At 44.0% G+C, this 21,680-nt stretch overlaps 1 protein-coding gene across 4 annotated transcripts in view; it reads left to right on the forward strand.

The window, feature by feature from the left end:
* FNTB (farnesyltransferase, CAAX box, beta) overlaps positions 1–21,680 on the forward strand; it is a 73,356-nt gene that overhangs the window by 6,137 nt on the left and 45,539 nt on the right. For all 4 annotated transcript variants that reach the window (XM_007184299.2, XM_057544787.1, XM_007184300.2 and 1 more), the window contains exon 2: positions 15,554–15,618. In XM_007184299.2, the coding sequence (XP_007184361.1) occupies positions 15,554–15,618 (65 nt within the window). The remainder of the gene's footprint in view (positions 1–15,553; positions 15,619–21,680) is intronic.

Below are 21,680 nucleotides of genomic sequence, written 5' to 3' on the forward strand. Positions count from 1 at the left end.
TCCGCGGCATGTGGGATCTTCCCAGACCAGGGCTCGAACCCGTGTCCCCTGCATTAGCAGGCAGATTCTCAACCACTGCGCCACCAGGGAAGCCCAGAATCCTTTTCTTATAGTTAATCTATTAATGATTCTTTTACCACATCTTCAGCATTAGCATGAGTCTCAGGCAGCAAATCTGCTTTCTGGAAGGGTCCTCCTCTGGGAGAGAGGGGGAGATGTAGGGAGAAGGGAAGGTCTATGATACGAAAGTTGGTGCATCATGAGATTTGCTTTAGATAGAAGCTGTGAAAGAGAGAATTCCAAATGCATTTGTTGTTTTTTTACCACTCAGCTATGAATGGAAATTATACTGTGCTTCCGATTGGATTTCTAGAAGAATTCCAGGAGCTAGCTACCTTTTAAACAGAGCTATCAAGAATGCAGGCAGATGGTTAGATCTGCATCTATGTTGCCATGGCACCTAAGTCTTGGGGACGTGGGTGCAGTCACTTCATCTCTGACCCCTAGATTCTCACACAATCTCTCCATCGTTGAAAACCACAAAGTAATATACATACTAGTTTATATCATGTACACAGACTATACACACACACACAAATATATATTTATTAGTTTATATTACATAAAGATACATGTGCATATACATCCATATAAATATATAGTAGGGGAGGAAAAAACCTTTTCCTCTACCCAGCTTAGGTTCTCTAGCTGGGGCCCTGTAAATTAGACTGACCAAAGACAGACTAACAAGAGAAAAATAAACAGAAATTTATTAACATGTGCATTGTTGTGTACACATGGGAGCACCTATCGATGAGTCACCCAAAGGGGTAGTTAGAACTTGAGTTTATATGCCATTTTAGGCTAAAACAAAGAAAAGCGTTTGTGGCTTCTGGGTTGGGGAGACAACTTATGTTTCCCCTAAGTCCAGGAAAAATATGGTAAACAAGAGTTGTTTAGTAAGGTTTGTTATTCGGATTTAAGTCCGTGCCTACTCCATAGATAAGAGTTGTTAGGAGTCCTCCACTTCCTGTTGTGGAGAGGGAGACATCTTTACAAAAGGAAACTTTATGCCCTGTTTTTAGAGCTTTTCCTTCACCTCCTGGTTATCAATGGCCTTTAGCTCAAAATAATCCATATGCCAACGAGGCATATTTTGGGATGGCATATTCTAGGACTCCTCAATATGTATAGTCTTAACTTCAGCAAATGTAAAACCATTCTGTACTTAGCAACACCTAGCCAGTGCCCCATCAGGAGCAGGGGTAAACTTCTGACAAGCTAGTAGACTTACCTCTGAACTCTTGTGTTCCCCTTTTGCCATATCCTAAGTGATCAAGTGCCTCATGACTGGAAAAGTGAGACATGTACTGTTAGGACTTAGTTATGTTATAAAGAGGCTTGGGAGGGCAGGCAAGGGTTTTTCTAGGTATGTCTCTACTGGAGAGTTAGAATTGCTGGGTTGTAGGGTCTGTGCCTTTTCAGTGTTATTACCTGCTACCATGTTGCCCTCCATAGTGACTCTAGTAATTTAAGCACTAGTTAGTGGTGTACTGGAGATCTACTTTGTCCACATCCTCTCTAAGACTTGATATTGTTAGTGGTCAGCGGTCTTAATTTGGGAAAAAGAGTATCTTTTACATATGTTCCAAATATCTTCCCTTAGGCTCTTGTTTGCCTTTAACCTTGCTTATATTTATGTTCTTCTTTGTCTTTTTCCTTATAGTTTGGGTTTTTTGAAGAAATCTTTCTCTATCCCAAGAATATAAAGATATTCTCCTATACGCTGTTTTAATGACTTGACTCAAGTTTTTCATGTTCAAATTTAATCAACCTGGAATTTATTTATTTATTTTTAGGATGAGAGGTAGGAAGTAATTTTTATACCAGCAACACTTACTGTCCATGTTTTTTCCTTTGATATTGGATTTTCCCATCTCTGCCTTAAACCAAGTTTTCATATATGCATGGGCTTTTAGGAATTCTTTAATGAAAAATGCTGTTAGAGGAGGATTATTGAATATTATAGCATAGTGATGATAAGTACCTGTCCTTTGAATGAGGCAGGTTACTGCTGATAACATAGCCTGTGGATCTGTAGGCCATTGGGAACATTTTTCTAGTGTTCATTTTGGTTTAGGATTTAAACTTAGTTTTCCTTCGTTACTTCTGGAACACCTGATGTTAAAACAAGGTTTTTTTAAGGGAATTGGCAGTGAGGGCAGTGGGTCTCAAACCTGGCTGACCATTAGAATCACCTGGGGAGCTTTTGGTCTTCCCCACCACCCCGGGTTGTACCCTAGACCAGTTAAAACAGAACCTTTGAGGGTGGGACCCAGGCATCAGTATTTTTTAAGCTCCTCAGGTAATTCTAATATGCAGCCAGGGTTGAGAACCCATGGTTCATAAAGGATCTCAGCCTTGATAGAGAGGAATGCCAGCTGGTTAAGGAGGCTAGGTCAACTCTGACCTCCCTCTGAATTTTGTACTCAAAGTATTAGGATATTTGTTCAGAGGAATGTTTTACCTTCTCACCTTCATTTATCCTTTGCTAATTAAGAAGAAGAAAAGTGTGGTGAGCAGGTTAAAAAAACCCCAGCAATAATTATAAGTTAAGAAAGTCCTATTTGAAGTCAAACTCAAGCATCAGCCTCTGAGCTGAAATCCAGTGACTGTTACCACTACTAAAAAAAAAAACCTTTGATCTGTCAAAATCAGCATGCATCAGAATCCTCTGGAGGACTTGTTAAAAAGAATCCTCTGGGTGGGCCCCATCCCAGTAGTTTCTGATTCTATACATCTATGACCTGAGAGTTTACATTTTTAACAAGATCAGCTTGGTTGCAGGTAAACTGCCTCTGAGCTACTTGATCTAATGGTTGCTGTTGCTGGTTTTTTAATCCATTCTCCTATTGATGGACAACTGAGCTGTTGCCAGATTTTGGATATAATGAATAATGCTGCTATAAACATTCTCGTAGAAGTCTTTTTATGATCATGTGTTTTCATGGGTAAAAACCTACAGGTGGAATTGTTGGATCACAGGGTAGGTGTATGTTTAGTTTTAAACGAAACTGCTGGCCTTTTCCAGAGTGATCAGACATGTTACACTCTCATCAGCAATGTGTGAGGGCTCTGGTTCCTCTACATCCTTGCCAACATTTGGTGTTTTCTCTCTTTTCAACTTTAGTCATTCTGCTGGTGGGTGTGGAGAGGTATTGTTAAAGAAAAAATTATTCATGACACTTGTTAAAGGAAGACTTTATTCAAGGAGGACTGCTATGATGGGGTTTTGCAGTAGGGGAGAGAGATTGGGCTCAAGTCTGAAAACAGCAAGGAAAGGTGGGAATTTATAGCCAAGGAGCAAGGTGGGGGGATTGGTGGATGGTAAATTAGTAAGAGGAATCATCGAAGGTAGGTGGGGATTCTGGCTAAACTGACTTAAAAGGATTCCTTGTGAAGGCAGGCCAAGGTGGTCAGACATCACTGGAGGATGGTGGAAGATGAGGAACCTGATCAGATAGTGGGGACGGGGGATTCTGGCTAAACCAACTTAGCAGGATTCTTGCTAAAAATAGGTGATACGATGATGGACACAGAAGTATAAAAGTCAAGGCCTAGTTGGGAGGAGGATTCAGAGGAGCCTGACGAAAGTTTGGTCAAGGAAAGTCTCTGCTGGTGTCACACTGTAGAGTATTTGCTTTTAAATTGACAGAAACACTCTCTAATTGGTTTAAACATTTATTTAGCTACTATACATATAAATGTACTGATGTGTGTGTGTGTGCAGATGTATTTGACTTTTCAAAAATCTTTCTTATACCTAGGTAAAGTAGTTGTGATAGAATCTTGTTCCTCCAACTTTTTATTACAAAAAATGTCAAATATACAGAAAAATTGACAGTATCTGTTTGTCCTCCACCTAATCCCCCCTGCCACCATAACTGTTCAAGGATAAATTTTAAAAAGGTAAAATCATGACTCACACAAATATAAAGTGAACACATGTCCAAGATTTTATTTGACTCATGGACCCAGTAAGATATTACAACTAGTTCAGACAGGAACTCAACATACCACCTTTACAGTCAGATAGGGATGCTGAAGTAAATTTGCAAATGGATGCAAAACTGGGCAATATTCATAGGGTTACAATTACTTGCATTTTACTAGATACAATTTGTATTTCTCTGGACGGAAATTGTTTGCATTACTATCAGTTTTCTGCAAATTCTACCTCTACAGAATTGTGAGATAGTCTTGTCAAGGACAAAGGTGGAGGGACTTCCCTGGCGGTCCAGTGGTTAAAGACTTCTTGCTTCCTCCACAGGGGGCATGGGTTCCATCCCTGGTCAGGGGAACTAAGATCTCACATGCTGTGCAGCTCGGGCCCCCCCCCAAAAAAGGACAAAGGTGGAGATAACCCAGTTGAAACCATGCACCTCAGATTGGGACTCAAACCCAGCCAAAACTCGGATTGGGACTTGAACCCACGAGGTCGGGACTTGAACCCAGCCAAAATCCGGATTGGGACTTGAACCCATGAGGCTGGGACTTGAACCTGGCCAAAACCCACAGTCTTCCAACTGAGATCACACACCTGGTTTCAGAACTTAATGAAGCTCAGGTTTTTGATGTCTCATCGCAGAAAGAATTCAGTGAGAGACAAAGTGATAGATAAGAAGTGGATTTATTTAGAGAGGAACACACTCCACAGACAAGAGTGTGGGCCATCTCAGAAGGTGAGAAAGACACCAGGGTAAGGGGTTGTCAGTTTTTATAGGGGTGGGTAATTTCATAGGCTAATGAGTGGGAGAAGTATTTCAGCTATTTTGGAAAGGGGCGGGGATTTCCAGGAATTGGGCCACTGCCACTTTTTGATCCTTATGGTTGGTCTTGGAACTGTCTTGGTGCCTGTGGGTGTGTCATTTAGCTTGCAGATGTGTTACAGCGAGTGTATACTGAGGCTCAAGGTCTAGTGGAAGTTGACTTGTCTGCCATCTTGGACCCATTTGGTTCTAATCAGTTTATGTCATGTCCTCGGGCTATGTCATTCTTTCAAGGGTAGTGCCTTGCCCCCTTCCCTCCTGTTTCATTCCCCCCTCAGAGATTTTATCCCATATTCTTATGGGAAGCAGAAGGGTGATGGTCTGTCTTCTGTAACTGCTTCAGTAGGGGCGTCGACCCTGCCTGTCAGGGAGTAAAAATCTCTGGATGCCTGATCTAGGGGCCACAGGGGCAAGACAGCTCCTTGTTCTAAGTCAGTATGGGCTGGAATCCCCGCATAGCCATCATCTTGGTGTGGAACTGTTGTAACTGCTTCCAAGGCCTTTCTATGAATCTCCTTGATGATGAAGCACTTTTTGTAACAGCATCAGAGTACAAAAATATCTGTAAATGACAAAAGACTTAAAAGGCATGGTTAAACATCTGATAACAGTGTAATCGATAAAGAAACTTGGTTATAATAACCAGAATTACGAATGATTACATTTAACTTAACATACCAAATAATCCTCGTTAAATATTTCTCTTTAAGATACCTCAGGGGCCCTCTAAAGTACCCCAAAGTTAGCTGGGAATCAAAAGAAACTTAATTAAAATTTGACATTTGGGAAGCTTGTCAAGAAGTTTCAAAACACTTGGTCAAATAAGATCATAGGTCACTGTGAGACAATACTTACTCCTTAACTAAAGTTACAGAAGATCTCAAAAACAAATACAGATCACTTAAAAGGCAAAGAAACTTATACCAAATCCAATCTTGTCCCAGCCCATTCCCAGCAAAATCCATTTACCCAACTAAATTTAATCCACTCTTAGAAAATCCTGATCATGTATAACTCTTTTCAGTATTCATTCTTCACACCTTCTTTTACTAAAAACACATATCTTACATTTCTTAGAAGTTTTTTTCACATTGAGTTACTTTTCTTGTTGACAAATTTGTAACAGAAAAAGGTCTTATTTGACCTCTAATAAACCTAGGTACACCAGAAGGATTATACTTGACATTGATCATTGATGACTCTAACATGTCTGTGTTAATCAAACCAACAAGCTTAAGCCACCTTCAATACCAGATATCAGTTTAGTACTGAATATTTTTCAGATGACATGAACCTGAAATGCCTTCTGGCCAGATTATTTTCTGTTTCTGAGTATTTATATAAGCACTTAATTTTTTTCCAGCCAATTAAGTAGAGCTCTTTTACGAATTCATTTTTGGCAATATCACATGCCTACAACACACATATAGATACATATGAACACACAAACAAACACAGAGGCCTCATAGTTCCCATTCCAAAATTTCAGTCCTTAGTCAGGTACAACATAAAACCTATCAGTTACAAGGGGTTGGATTCAAATTGGGCTTCTGGCAGATGGAACAAATCAAGGTCACCTATCTAGATGGCTAAACCCTTTTTACTAGTGTTTACAGAAGAGACACTTAGGATTTCTATTTATCCTTGACAAAGTCAAGTTATAAATTACTTTACCCTCTTTTTTAAAATTTGCATTTAAAAAGGTGGTAGAGGTAAGGGTTCCTGAGAAGACCAGATGGGACACTTGCATCTCAAAGATACGGGCAAGTTCCTCCTAGGATGACTGTTTCCCCTTTGTTTAATACTTGTAAGCCTCTCAAGATAAATAGGGAAGGTTTGGGGAGCGGTAAAAGGATTGGTGGGTTTTGGATTATTTTTGGAGCCACACCTCTGGTCCTGTAAAAACTACATTTGTAAAACAAGGACAGTTTTGTTTTCTTTTTCAAAGAATTGGGTGGTTACCTCAATGATATTGAAGGACTGACCTACCCATTCATTTAAATTGGAAAGTTTTACTTTTCCTCCTTTAGCTTAGGGGAGAAGGCCTCTTCCAAAATTCCTATCAGGCTCTGAATATCAGCTATGGTTAGTTTAGTCAGACCAGTGGCCTCCTGTTTTGGTAATCTATTTACAAACATTTTTGAGGATCTTCCCTAGGTTTAAGAAATTTGTACCTTATATTTAGACACTATATAACCCTTTTTACTTAGTAACCACCGGCTGGATACCTTTGGCCAAGCCCAGAACCTCGATATTCCACATTCCAGGGTCTACTAAGTCTTTTATTTTAGCTTCAGATTATCTGTTCCTTTTTGCTTTTTGTTAGAACCATTTGGTGATGAGGGTGGTTCCCTTGCCCCTCAAGAAACAGAGTGGCCCCTAACTTAGTTAATAAATGTCTTCCCATTAAAGGGATGGGACAGTCAGGCACAAACAGGAAGGAATGTAAAAACAGCTGGCCATTGATCTTGCACAAAAGGGGTTCCAGGAAGGTGTGCCCCTGTCTCTTCCCTAACAACCCCATTACGTATTCCTTATGATTGCTAAGGTTTCCAATCCTTTGGGTTAAGACCAAGGTTGCACCAGTGTCTTTAAGAAATTCTGGGGCTTCCCTGGTGGTGCAGTGGTTGAGAATCTGCCTGCCAATGCAGGGGACACGGGTTCGAGCCCTGGTCTGGGAAGATCCCACGTGCCGTAAAGCAGCTGGGCCCGTGAGCCACAACTACTGAGCCTGCGCGTCTGGAGCCTGTGCTCCGCAACAAGAGAGGCTGCGATAGTGAGAGGCCCGCGCACCGCGATGAGGAGTGGCCCCCGCTTGCCGCAACTAGAGAAAGCCCTCGCACAGCAACGAAGACCCAACACAGCCATAAATAAATAAATAAATAAATAAAATTAAAAAAAAAAAAAAAAAAAGAAATTCTGTCAAGTGGCCCACTACATCAATGACCACCCAAGGCTCAACATTAGTTATGTAGATGGTATCTCTAGGCAGAGCCACTTTCGGCCTTGGGCCCCTTCAGTCTTCTGATTGCAAAACCATCAGTGGCCGAGGGGCCCCCGTCGCCCTCTGGCGTCTGCGGCACTCCCTCTTCCAGTGCCTGGCTGTTTGCAAAGGGCACGTTGATCTCAATCCTCCCTCCAGTCTGTTGTATCCACACAGGGTACACTGGCCTTGTATGGCTACCCGTGGGCCTTGTGGTCTGCCAGGGCCAGGTTGGCCCAGAAAAGCCAGCTTCCCCTTTGGTGGTCTCTGAGTAGACAAAGCCATTGCCGTCATTTGAGCCTTTTGCATATCTCTCTGGGTGCGTTCAGCCTTTTCGACCATATCCCTATTACTGAAAACCAAATAAGCCAGTTGGAACAAATTGTTCATCAGAGTCTGAGGACCAGCAGTTGTTTTCTGAATTTTGCTCCTCATGTCTGGGGCAGACTGGGCTATGAAATGCGTAGCCAAAAGGGCCTGTACCTCGGGGGAGGAGGGATCCACGTTCGTTCAGGATCCATGGCCCTGTAGGGTGGGTCAGTTAAAATGTACTCAGTGTACTTCCTAGAGCTATCCCTCCAAGCTACACATGCCTTAAATTCCTTTTGGGTTCCATTGCCTAGATACAAGGCCATGGAAATTTGAACATAGGGTACTTCACTCAATTTTAAATTTCCTAACTCATATTGTGGCCAAACCTGATTACATAACCTACTAAGTTTTTTCCTTTTCATTCCTGTTGTCCAAATCTTTCCCAGTCCCAGAGTATATGGCCCAGAGAAGTATTGGTTGGGATTGATGCAGCCTGACCCATTTTAGACAAGCTCCTGAGCTATCCAAAACTCCACTCTTAGGTCAAAATCCACCGTGCAATTTGGTGAAGCTTTGCACTTATGATTTTAGATGCTATCCCTTCCAGGGTAGTCTCCCAACCAGGTGTTAGTGCCCAAAAAGTTGTCACAAAGAAACAGCATAGAAGACATCCCCAATGGTGTTGACGATGAGCGAGAGTTGGTCTAGCTGTAAGTTGGGAATAAAGGGTCAGCACTTGTAAGGGTCAGAGGCAGGGGAGTAAGAGCAATAAAAAGTACACCTTGGTGGTCACACAGGTTTTCTGGGGTTAACAGAAGGAAGAAAGAAAGAAATAGAGCAGGAATGAACAAGAATGAAAGAATGTAGGAGAAAAACCTCAGAGTCAGGGAGATGAGTATAGAGATTAACAGTTCTGTCCTGGATCTGCTGTTGCATGTGCATAAGCAACAGGATTGACCTGCCGGTCAAAAATGAGCAGACATTGGCAGAGCGTCCTCCCCAGTACACCTGGCTCGCAGCATTGCATGGGCCTCTTTAGGACCAAGACCTAACTCTCAACATTCTTACCTTATCACCATCCCTTCGTGGTCGCCAGCTGAAACCATGCACCTCAGATTGGGCCTTGAACCCACGTGGCAGGACTCGAACCCAGCCAAAACCCTGATTGGGACTTGAACGCACGAGGCTGGGACTTGAACCTGGCCAAAACCCACAATTTTCCAACTGAGATCACACACCTGGTTTTAGGACTTAATGAAGCTAAGGTTCTTGATGTCTCATCACAGAAAGAATTCAGTGAGAGACAAAGTGATAGGTAAGAAGTGGATTTAGGGACTTCCCTGGTGGCGCAGTGGTTAAGAATGCGCCTGCCAATGTAGGAGACACGGGTTGGAGCCCTGGTCCGTGAAGATCCCATATGCCATGGAGCAACTAAGCCTGTGCGCCACAACTACTGAGCCTGTGCTCTAGAGCCAGCGAGCCACAGCTACCGAGCCCACGTGCCACAACTACTGCAGCCCGCGGTGCCTAGAGCCTGTGCTCCGTGACAAAGAGAAGCCACCGCAATGAGAAGCCTGCACACCGCAACAAAGAGTAGCCCCTGCTTACCACAACTAGAGAAAGCCCCGGGCACAGCAATGAAGACCCAAGGCAGCCAAAAAATAATAAATAAATAAATAAATAAATAAATTTATTTTTTAAAAAAAGAAGTGAATTTATTTAGAGAGAAACACACTCTACAGACAGAGTGTGGGCCATCTCAGAAGGTGAGAAAGGCACCAGGGTATGGGGTTCATTTTTTATAGGGGTGGGTAATTTCATAGGCTAATGAGTGGGAGAAGTATTTCAGCTATTTTGGAAAGGGGCGGGGATTTCCAGGAATTGGGCCACTGCCACTTTTTGATCCTTATGGTTGGTCTTGGAACTGTCTTGGTGCCTGTGGGTGTGTCATTTAGCTTGCAGATGTGTTACAGCGAGTGTATACTGAGGCTCAAGGTCTAGTGGAAGTTGACTTGTCTGCCATCTTGGACCCATTTGGTTCTAATCAGTTTATGTCATGTCCTCGGGCTATGTCATTCTTTCAAGGGTAGTGCCCTGCCCCCTTCCCTCCTGTTTCACAATGATGGACACAACTTTTCCTTTGGGGGTGTGTGTGTGTATACACACATGTATATATGTATATGACTGTTTTTTTTCCCCCCGAATCTTTGAAAGTAAGATGAAGATATTATGACACTTTACCCCTGAATAATAAAGTATGCATCTCTTAAGAATAATGTTCTTCTACATAAGGGCAATAATATCACACCTGAGAAAATTAAAAGTAATTCTATAATATCATCTAATATCCAATTTATTTTTATTTTTTATGTTTTATTTATTTTTTGTTTTGTTTTGTTTTTTGGCAAAGCCATGTGGCTTGTGAGATCTTAGTTCCCCGAGCAGGGATTGAACTCTGGCCCTCCGCAGTGAAAGCACGGAGTCCTAACCACTGGACCACCAGGGAATTCCCTCCAACTTATTTTTAAATTTCCCCAATTGTCTCAAGATTCTTTTTATATCTTTTTGGTGTGTGTTTTGAATCAGGAGCCAATCAAAGTTCCTTTATTTCAGGCTGTTTAAAATTTTTGAAGAGCTAATCCCTTGGGACTGAGTTTTTTGGTGACTAGTCCTGATGGCATTTCTTATAACACTTCATGTAGCAATGTTTCTGAAACCAAACAGATGCTTTAGGATGTCATCCTCCTCCCAAGAGAGCCATATCACTTTCATTAACATGGTCACAAACTGTGTGCTTTGTGCCCAAGGGAAATGAACCTATGGGCTTTTTGCTGTTTATGCAAGAGAAAATTATCTGCTATTGTAGGGCTGTTAATAACCCTTTGTATTGTACTCAGTTGGTAGCTGCCTTGACTGTGGGAGCTCTCGTGCAGAAAAGAGAAATTAACTAAAATAGAATAGTCCCTTCCTTTGGGATGGAAAGGAAACATGGAAATTCAAGATAAAATGAAAGGCCAGAGAAAGCAGACATGCTTTAGTATCCCTATGTTGAAGCCAATCCCTCCCTCCTTCCTTCCTTCCTTCCTTCCTTCCTTCCTTCCTTCCTTCCTTTCTTCCTTCCTTACTTCCTTCCTCCCTCCCTCCCTCCCTTCCTTCCCTCCCTCCCTCCCTCCCTCCCTCCCTTCCTAATTCTGATTTGAGAGCTGTGTAGTGTTAGAGTTCTTCATGACTTAGGTAACTTTGTTTTTTAATAGTTACCCTCAGTTCTCCTGTATTTAAAGTGAGAATTTCGATAAAATTTTAAAAAAGAATTTAATTATAGATCTTGCTTCATAGACATTATGCAGTTGTTGTGACTGCTTCTCTTAATTCTGTCCCAAAGGCTAAATTTCTAATTCTACTAATGTTTTGGAGGTCCCCAAGACCACTCCTAGGTTCACTGATTCACTACTAGTGTTACCTGAAAACTGGTTTGCCTCTTGGTGGGTGTTGAGCCAAAAGACACAACCGAGCCAAGGATCGGGAGAAGGAAGGATTTATTACTTGCAGCAAGTAAGGAGAACACCGGGGATCTTTCCCAAAGCAGTGTCTCTCCCAACAGCAAAATTGGGGAAGTTTTAAGCTAAGGGTACATGCATATTCATGATGGGGCTTGGGTGGTCAACAGAGTCCAAGCTTTAGTTGATTGAAGTCAGAAGTTCAGAAAAGGTCAACATCATCAGCCCTTAGGTTCCAGTACATCTGGTGGTTGAGGCTTCAGGCTACTCTTTACCACTGAAAGAGAACTGGGAGTCTTTATAACTAATATATTATCTTTGCTGTTGTTATTTCTCTTGCCTGATAACAGTCAGTGTCTGCATTCTTTCTTCTCTTAAGATCATTGATTTCTAAGACCTATTCAAGGGCAAGCATTGTGGCCAGGCTTAGATCCCAGAATGGCTTAGGCCAAAATGGCCTCTCTTATGTCAGGAAAGCCATGCCTGGTTTTCTTTCTCCGGGGACCCTCTACCTTATCTGCTTACACAAAGATTCAGAGAACTCAGCATATAGCTGTACTCATGGTTATGATTTATTACAACAACAGGCTACAGAACAAAATCAGCCAAGGGAAAAGGCTCATGGGGTGAAGTCTGCAGGAAACGAGGCACAAGCTTCCAAGAGTCCTCTCCCAGTGGAGTCACAGAGGACGTGTTGAATTTCTCCAGCATTGAATTGTGACCACACATGCAGAGCTACCAGGGAAGCTCATTAGAGACTTGGTGCTCATGGTTTTTACTGGGGCTGGTCACATAGGCACCCTCTTTCTAGCATAATTCCAGACTCCCAGAAGGAAAATAGCTGTTCACCATAAACGACGTTGTTTATACAGTTTAGGCTCAGTGAGCCTCTCTTATCAGTCCTGGGAATGGTGAGAGCCCTCCCGAGATCCAGGCTCCCAGACTCCAGCCAGGGTCTACCTTTCAAGTAGGCCTTTCTAAGGATAGTAGTCTCAGGCCTGCTGTGTTAACTCGTTTGTATACAACTAGCTTTCTTCCTTTCCTTCCGCTATGCAAATCAGAACATTCAAAGAATGCTTACATCTTCCCAGTGACAAAATTACTACGATTTATATCACACTAGCAGACTGTATGTGGAGGAGAGGCAAAAAAGGATGTTGCATATTTTGGGGATTACTTTCATTTTCTTATCCTCAGATGACTATTTTTTAATTTCTATATTAATCCATTACTATTTGTCAAAAAAATTACAGGCATATTGCTAGTATTATTTTAAAAGTTGTACTCTAAAAGTCATACTTTGTGCTCCGAAATGATCTTTTTCTATTAAAAAATACACTAGTTCCTAAAAACAACCCACAGAATGGGAATATGACAAGGAACTTGTATCTATTGATAGAATATATAAGGACTTATTACAATTCATTAATAAAAAGACAACCCAATTTAAAAAATGAACAAAGATCTGAATAGACATTTCTCCAAAGAATATCTACAAATGGCCAATAAGCCTGTAAAAAGATGCTCAACATAATTTGTCATCAGGGAAAGGCAATCAAAACTATAGTGAGGGCTTCCCTGGTGGCGCAGTGGTTAAGAATCCACCTGCCAATGCAGGGGACACGGGTTCGAGCCCTGGTCCGGGAAAATCCCACATGCCACGGAGCAGCTAAACCCGTGTACCACAACTACTGAGCCTGCACTCTAGAGCCCACGAGCCACAACTACTGAGCCCATGTGCTGCAACTACTGAAGCCTGCGCGCCTAGAGCCCGTGTTTCCGCAACGAGAAGCCACCGCAGTGAGAAGCCCGTGCACCGCAACGAAGAGTAGCCCCCACTAGCCGCAACTAGGGAGAAGCCCATGCGCGGCAATGAAGACCCAACGCAGCCAAAAATAAATAAATAAAATAAATAAATTTATTAAAAAAAAAACAACTGGGCTTCCCTGATGGCGCAGTGGTTTAGAATCTGCCTGCTAATGCAGGGGACACAGGTTCGAGCCCTGGTCTGGGAAGATCCCACATGCCACGGAGCAACTAGGCCCGTGAGCCACAACTACTGAGCCTGCGCGTCTGGAGCCTGTGCTCCGCAACAAGAGAGGCCGCGATAGTGAAGAGGCCCGCGCACCGCGATGAAGAGTGGCCCCCGCTTGCCGCAACTAGAGGAAGCCCTCGCACAGAAACGAAGACCCAACACAGCCAAAAATAAATATAATAAATAAATAAATAAAAGATTACTATTTAAAAAAAAAAGGGAAGGAAGAGAATCCTAGTGATTGGGGAAAAAAAAGCTTAAAAAAAAGACATATCAGTTTAAAAAAAAAAACTTGTGAGATACTACTTGACACAGACTAGGATGGCTATGATCAGAAACATAGATAATAATGTGTTGCTGAGGATGTGAAGAAATTGGAGCTCTCATATACTGCTGATGGGAATATAAAATGGTACAAGTGCTCTGGAAAACATCTGGCAGTTCCTCAAATGATTAAACATAAAGTTATCATAATGATCCAGCAGTTCCACTCCTAGCGATGCCAAAAACTCGACCTCTGTGCACTGGGGCTGAGTCGAATCTTGGAGATAGAGTTGCGGGTGAAGTAGAAAAGAATAGCTTTACTGCTTTGACAGGCAAAGGGGGACACAGCAGGCTCCTGCCCAGAAAAACTGTGTGTCCAAACCTGGTAGGCAAATCTTTTTATTTAATGATCTTCTTGACATATGTTTCTTGTATTTTTTTTTTTCTCATCCCTTTCAACGTATAGCCAAGGAAGGCACGACTGAAAAATGCAGTCTGTGTTTCATTTAAGCTGGTGCTTTGTATTAGTCCCACATCAATCTGGCATGGAGAAAGCATCGTGAGGGGTCTGGGAGAACTTTCTTACTTCTTCTGAGTCGAATTCTCACAGTGACTTCGGTCTGTTTTTTGAAGTATTATAAATTCTTGGCCAGATAATCCCTGAAACTCATGTTCAAAGGCAAATACCAAAGCTGAATTTTAGACGGGCTGCCATTTTAGCTGATTCACATCACTGCTCCCCTCATCGTGATTCTTGCACACTTGCCAAAGGGACTGGAAGCTCTAACTCAGGTGTTTCAGAAACAAATAATGCATTTTTGATATTTCCCAGAGAGGACATTATTATATATCTTGAACTCTCAGCAAGGACTTGCCTCACCACAAAGCAGGGATGGCCGTGAAGGTGAAACCCTGTATCCCGTTGACCAGCCCCCTCCTGCACTGCTGTACCCTTTCCTTACAGAAGCTGTGCTGTGTGACCCCATCATGGAGTGATCTTCAGAGGAGACAGGTCATCTCATTCCTTTTGTGACCTGACTTTCCGAGATCCTTTGTTTTATGGGACTGTGGAGTCCGGTGTGTGACACAGGTCCAATGACCAGATGTGCTGTGTCTTTGGTGTTTCCATGATTGATGTTCTTGTAAATCCCTTTGGGGATTTTAATACTGTTCAATCTATATTTAAACCATTAAATTTGACAATAAGAAGTAGGACCCTTGGCAGAAATTAGTTACATATTTGAGAATGGCCAGTTACCAAACACCTAAACAACTTCGTAGGGCAGGCAAGAACAGGTCTTTCAAGCAAAAGGGGTCCATCTTCACCTGCTCCCTGAGTAATTGGTGCCAGGGTGCCAAACTCCAGAATCGCCATTAGTTTGCATATCATGGATTAGTTTACTGGAGAAGTCGGTTGTGATGCTAATGTGGTACAGGGCATTCTTTCTCTCTCTGTCCTTGTCCCAAGCCTGTCATCCTGCAGAGCCCCTGAATGCAGTCTTGTTATGCTGTGAGGTACAAAGTCACACCAAGGAACTCTAGCCAGTAGGCATTTGTGGCAATAGGAACATACAATTGATAAAGTTCTCATCTGTATTTGTTTTCTCTCTCCCATCTTATGCATCCTTACCAGGCAAAAGTAGAAGAAAAGATCCAAGAGGTCTTCAGTTCTTACAAGTTCAACCACCTTGTACCAAGGTAAGCTGTGGTTAAGTGTTTGAGGGGATCCGGGAAATACCATCTCCCATGGGAGCCTTTCTTCTTTCCTCCTTGAGCTTGTCCAACCTCAGGGGATGAGTCCGCTGTGAGGCTGGTGTTCCCTGACCTTGTGGCTCCCTGGAGACGCTCCTGACCCCAGCTCCTGCCACTATTAGAATACTGCCTAGAGGAGCTGCTCACTTGAACTGAGCCATCAGATGTTACATGGGGATGCCCTCAGGGCCTGAACTCTGAGCTCTGAAGGTGGAGAGAGGAAGTTCATGACCTTGAAGCTTAGTTCTGACCTGCTGCGCTGGTGTTCAGAACTCTCAAGTTTTTCATATAACACTTTGAAACAGATGTAGAGTCCAGGGGGATGCCAAAGGATGGATTCCTTTGATGTATATTATGACTTGACTGGGAAAATGTGAGAAGTTTGAGCTTCTCCCAGCCTGGCCCTTACTGGTGATTGTGCAGCAGATTCCCAAGGGCGACATTTCAAGTGAGAAATAAAATGCCTTTTGTTTTCCTTGGTGCTTAGTAAGTTGAAGCCTTCTGAGCTCTTTGATGTCAGAAATTCCAAAAGGAGGATTATAAGCAGAAACTTATTAATTTGAACCTTCATTTTCTCTTTTTTTCCCCCAATTTTATAATGTATCACACTAAAATTTCATAAGGTTATTTCATTTATTAGCATTTCTCTTCTAATCACAGATTGCTTCTCTGAAACTGTCCTGTGTTATCTTTCCTGATCAGTAGTCCAAATTGTGTTTGGTCATTGTTTTGTCTTAATGTTATAGCACTTTTCCTTGACGTCTCTGGATGTAGTCTAGTTGGGCCGCTGGCTGATTCTCTCTGGATGGGAAGCTGAAGGGTCTGAGGTCCAGCCTGACCTCCTTTATCATGTCTCCCAATTTCCTGAGGCCTCCTAACACACTAACTCCTGGCAAGTCAGTCTCTGGGTACTTCTGCTTACTGGAGCATTACAGATATTTCTAGCCTGAGTTAACTTTGTGTCTTTTTTTGCCACCATTCCATTTTGCCCTTATTTCCATGAGAAGAAATTTAGTTAAAATATTCTGATTAGCCAAGGCAGAAAACAGTTGGAAAAATGGAAAGATAGGTGGAAAAGTCCTCTTCATCTTTCTTCCCTGGAGAAGAAAAGGAAAGCATCAACTAACCAGAGGAGTCTTCTTCCAAACTGCTAACCTAAATCTCTACTAAGTGCTGGCAGTTGCTCTGAAGCCAAAATGCTCTGAGTTAAGCCCTAAAAGCAGTTTTCATACGGGCACCTGCTCAGCTTCCATGTTTTCTGCCATTTCTGTATGTGATGATACTTTAGCATTTTCCAAATCCTGAGCAGTTAAAAGATGTGGTCCTTCATACTGTTGTTCTTTCCAAGGTTCATACAAGTAAGTTCATCTTCCCTCCCACCCTCTCTCAAGTGACTTACTGCTTATGCGCCAGAGGCTTACTTTTTGACTGGAGAAGCCCCTGGCTTTAGTGGGTTAAAACCCTCCCAGCAGCCAACAATGGACTGAATCCCTGTTCTCTCTTCTGTCACAAACAAAGGCATGAGTCTCAGGGATGGTCCACGTTTAGGGGGAGGGAGTGCGTTTGCTGTCATTCGGTCTGCTGTGTTCATTTAAAGTCATTCATTCCTTCACCCATTTGGCAACGGTATCTAGGCGATCAGGCACTGCTGGGCTCTGCGAACAGGGGGAGCAAGGCTGACCCAGGTCCTGCTCCTGCTGGGCTCTCAGTCAAATGGGCAAGGTAGTTATTAAACAAATGAGTTCAAAGAACATAGTTACCAAGGGGGTGACTGTCTCTCTCTCTCTATTTTTTTTAATAAATTTATTTATTTTATTTATTTATTTTTGGCTGTGTTGGGTCTTCATTGCTGCACGTGGGCTTCTCCCTAGTTGCGGCGAGCGGGGGCTACTCTTCGTTGCGGTACACGGGCTTCTCACTGCGGTAGCTTCTCTTGTTGCGTAACACAGGCTCTAGGTGCACGGGCTTCAGTAGTTGTGGCACGTGGGCTCAGTAGTTGTGGCTTGCGGGCTCTAGAGCTCAGGCTCAGTAGTTGTGGCGCACGGGCTTAGTTGCTCCACGGCATGTGGGATCTTCCTGGACCAGGGCTCGAACCCGTGTCCCCTGCATTGGCAGGCAGATTCTTATCCACTGCACCACCAGAGAAGCCCTACACAAGTATTTCTAAGTTACTTCTCCAACAGTGGAACCAGACTGCCAATATCCCAAATATATGTATTTATTTGGTCATTCCTATGTGTCCCAATCTCCCACCCCTCTCTCCACAGCCACACAGATGCCCTCCTCAGCCAGCTGAGCACTCATGCCCTGCAGTGCGCCCTGCCACCCCACTCCTGCGCAGAGCCTGGCTTGTTCTGCTCCACCTAATTGAATGGCTTTGGGGCTAAATTATTCAGAAAGGAAAGGGAAAGAGCTCTAGCTTTTCTTTTCTAACGCCCTACACAGAAAAGAGTTTTAGATCTAGAGGTGACTTTAGAATAAAAGAATGGTAAGAGTATTAGTTTGCTAGGGCTGCTATAATCAAATACCACTGATGGAGTGGCTTAAACAACAGAAATTTGTTTTCTCACAGTTTGGGAGGCTGGAATTCCAAGATCAGCGTGCTGGCAGGGTTGGTTTCTCCTGAGGTCTCTCTCCTTGGCTTGCAGAGGCCGCCTTCTCACTGTGTGTTCACATGGCCTTTTCTCTGTGTGGACTCCTGCCCAGTGTCACTTACTCTTTTTATAGGATCACCAGCTCCCATTTAACCTTAAATACCTCTTTAAAGGTCCTATCTTCAAATGCAGTCACACTGGGGGTTAGGGCTTCAACATATGAAATTTGGGGATGGGGGGGAGACACAATTTAGTCCATAACGGTAAGGCTCTTAGTACAGTCTCTGACTGACCAAAAGAAACTGGATATATGTCCCTTCAATTTAAAAGAATCATAAACCTCAAAGAAGAAGTTAAAATTCAATCAGCATTGTGGCCCTTGAAGCTCTAGATAAACAAAGAAACATTTCCCGATATTTTAGAATAACATTTACATATTAGCATTTTTGTGTGTGTGCTTGCATGCATGTGTACGTGTGTTTATGATTAAGTGGATGAAAGTGAAAGGGCAGTTTCCCTTGTGGAAAAAGTCACTGAAAGAAATTTCTCTTCCCCTGTTGTGGCTAACGTTGGTCTTCAGATGAAACCAGCTAAAGGAATTCACTAGTTCCCTCTCAGCAGGGCTCCCAGGGCCTGGCTATCTGTGAGTGGGGTTCAGGGTGGGAGGAGAGCTATTGGGGAGCCCCCTTTGGGGCTGCCTCAGGTCCCACCCCTAGGGACCGACTCAGAGCTGCAGAAAAGGTGCCTGAAGCTTCTTTCAGGTAGATGTTTCTGGTCAGGTGAGGCTTCAGGTAGCTTCTTGTCACTTCAGGATCCCGAGGAGTAGCCAGAGTCTCTTCCTCCCTACACGTAGAAAAGCCTTTGCCTCTGAGGTCTTTCATTTCCTAGGACTGACAAGCCCCTTGTCAAATGAGAGGAGTGAGAAGACAAGGGAAAGGGTTCGTTCTCCAGGGTTGGTTTTTTCTTTTCCCCACAATAAGGGGAAGGATTTCTTTGTGGCTTAATTCAGCTCTCTAGAAATACCGAGTCCTCCAGGGAAGTTTAACCCCTGGCTGACAGGTCTCCTGCAGTGCGGCACGTGTGACCACGCGAGAGACTGACAGGAAGCACCCGTGAGCCAGAGCGGATGCCAGCTGCAATCTAACCACCCCCTCCTTGTCCTCTCTGCTTGCTCGCGTTTTAACTTTCCCTTTGAGGTTTGTCATTCTTTTTAATTGACAGGACACGTACCCAGGGAGAAGTCTCTCTTGGCTAGTCAGAAACTGACGCTACCATGCCTCTATTCTTTCTCTTGTTCATTCGGCAGTAAATGTTGAGAGCCTGCTCTGTGCTGGGCCCAGGTGCTGAAGCTAGATGCAAGCTCCCTTCACGGGGTTATAGGGTATGCAGTAGGCAGGCAGACCCAACAGCGAATTCCAGTCAATACCCGGTCCCTTTCCCCAGCATTACACTTAGGATCACAAAATTTTATTCACAAGAAACCTTTAATGCTATCTTGCCCGGCTTTTTTTTTTTCTTTTTTTAAATTATTTATTTATTTATTTATTTATTTTGGCTGTGTTGGGTCTTCGTCTCCGTGCGAGGGCTTCCTCCAGCTGCGGCAAGTGGGGGCCACTCCCCATCGCGGCGCGCGGGCCTCTCACCATCGCGGCCTCTCCCGTTGCGGAGCACAGGCTCCAGACGCGCAGGCTCAGCAATTGTGGCTCACGGGCCCAGCCGCTCCGCGGCACGCGGGATCCTCCCAGACCAGGGCTCGAACCCGTGTCCCCCGCATTAGCAGGCAGACTCCCAACCACTGCGCCACCAGGGAAGCCCTCTTGCCCGGCTTTTTAAATGAGCTGGAAAGTGTTCTCTTTATTGGAACAGAGTATTTTCCCTTCTCTCCTCTGTGGCTTAGCATCCCAGGGTATGTGGCATATTCAAATTCCTCTGACTATTTTTCAGACTGAAAAGAACTGACCTGTAGAAAACCCTCTGTGACTTGATCCTTTCATAGTTAGAAGTCAGGAGTTCCCGCCTCCAAATTCTGTGCTTGCCCTCACCTGGATTGGGTTTCTCAGCCTCCTCTCACTTCTTGAGTGGGTCCCTGCCTGCCCTGTTAACGGTCTCCTGCGCCCTCCTGGTTTTTCTCGCCCATCACACCTATGCTGGCCACACTCAGCCTGCCCAGCCGGGGCCAGGCCACGCGGTGTGCTCTCTTCAGCTGTCCGCTGATCTCATTCCGTTCCCTCACACCTCTACCTTTCTGCTCTTCCCGTCTTACGAGCCCTAACCACAGCACCCATGTCGCTGCTTCTGCTAAAGGGTCCTAGCAAGATTGCCAAGAAAAGAAATCATACAACAGTGCCTTCTGAATGGCTTCATCAAAAGTTTATACTCCTCAGCTTCAGCTGGGCCTTCACTCCGGTTTATCATCCTTCATTCATCTTGTGTAGATTTCCTAACATATGCCCCATGATGGCCAACCCACACTCTCCCAGGTCTTGCCTCCTAATTCCTCAGAAAACCGAGGCCATCCCACATTTCCTTGGTTTCCCTCTTCCCCACTTCAGAGTCCTCTGTCTAACTTCACACTCTCCCATTGTTTCTGTCTCTGAGAATGTAGACTCATTCATTATTTTCAGACTCACCTCTCCTCCCGACGCCCTCACCTGAATACACCTCCAGTGCTTAAAGCCCACCCGTCCCTGTGCTCACTGAGCCCTGAGCCCTGGAACCCCTTGAAAGAGAAATTGAGTCTGGCCGTCTCTCCTTTATGACCTGGAATCTGCTCTCCTCACTCCGTGAACTCTCTTGAAGAGCACCAGCCACTTTGTAGTTTGTCCTCTTTTTCCTCACTCTTACTGCACTGTTGGCCGCTGTTAAAAACATCCGTGAGATTCTCTCCTCCTGCTCGGCCTGTGAGACGACACTGCCTTTGTCCTTCCTCTGCTTGTGTACTGCTCTTTCCTTCTCTCCTCTGGCTCCTGGTCCTCCAAGCCCTTAAAGATGGGTCTTCCCTCAGTTCTGCCTTCAGACTTTTCTCTCTGCTCTGTCCTCTACTCCTGCAGCTTCACCTGTCACCTGCTTGCAGATAAATGATTCCCAGTTCGTCTGTGTCTCCTGGATCCCTCTCCAGAGTCTCACATGTGTTTCCAGCGATGTGACTGACATCCCCACCTGAATACACTTCCAGCGCTTTAAAGTCCACCTGTCCACGCTCAGCTTGTCTTGGGCACCGTGCTAGGTGGAGCCCTCAGAACCCTAAGTTCTTCCCACCTGGCTGACTCTTAACAGCATCTTGCCCTGTCTTCCCACCTCATCTCTCTCCCCACTTAGTGCTTTCATCAGTACAGTTTGTAAACACATATTGAATACCTACTGCGGTCAGATAATTTTTCTAAAGCACAATTCTGGTCATTTTTTCTCAGCTGA

This window comes from Balaenoptera acutorostrata, chromosome 3 (genome assembly GCF_949987535.1).
Source record: "Balaenoptera acutorostrata chromosome 3, mBalAcu1.1, whole genome shotgun sequence".
NCBI lineage: Eukaryota > Metazoa > Chordata > Mammalia > Artiodactyla > Balaenopteridae > Balaenoptera > Balaenoptera acutorostrata.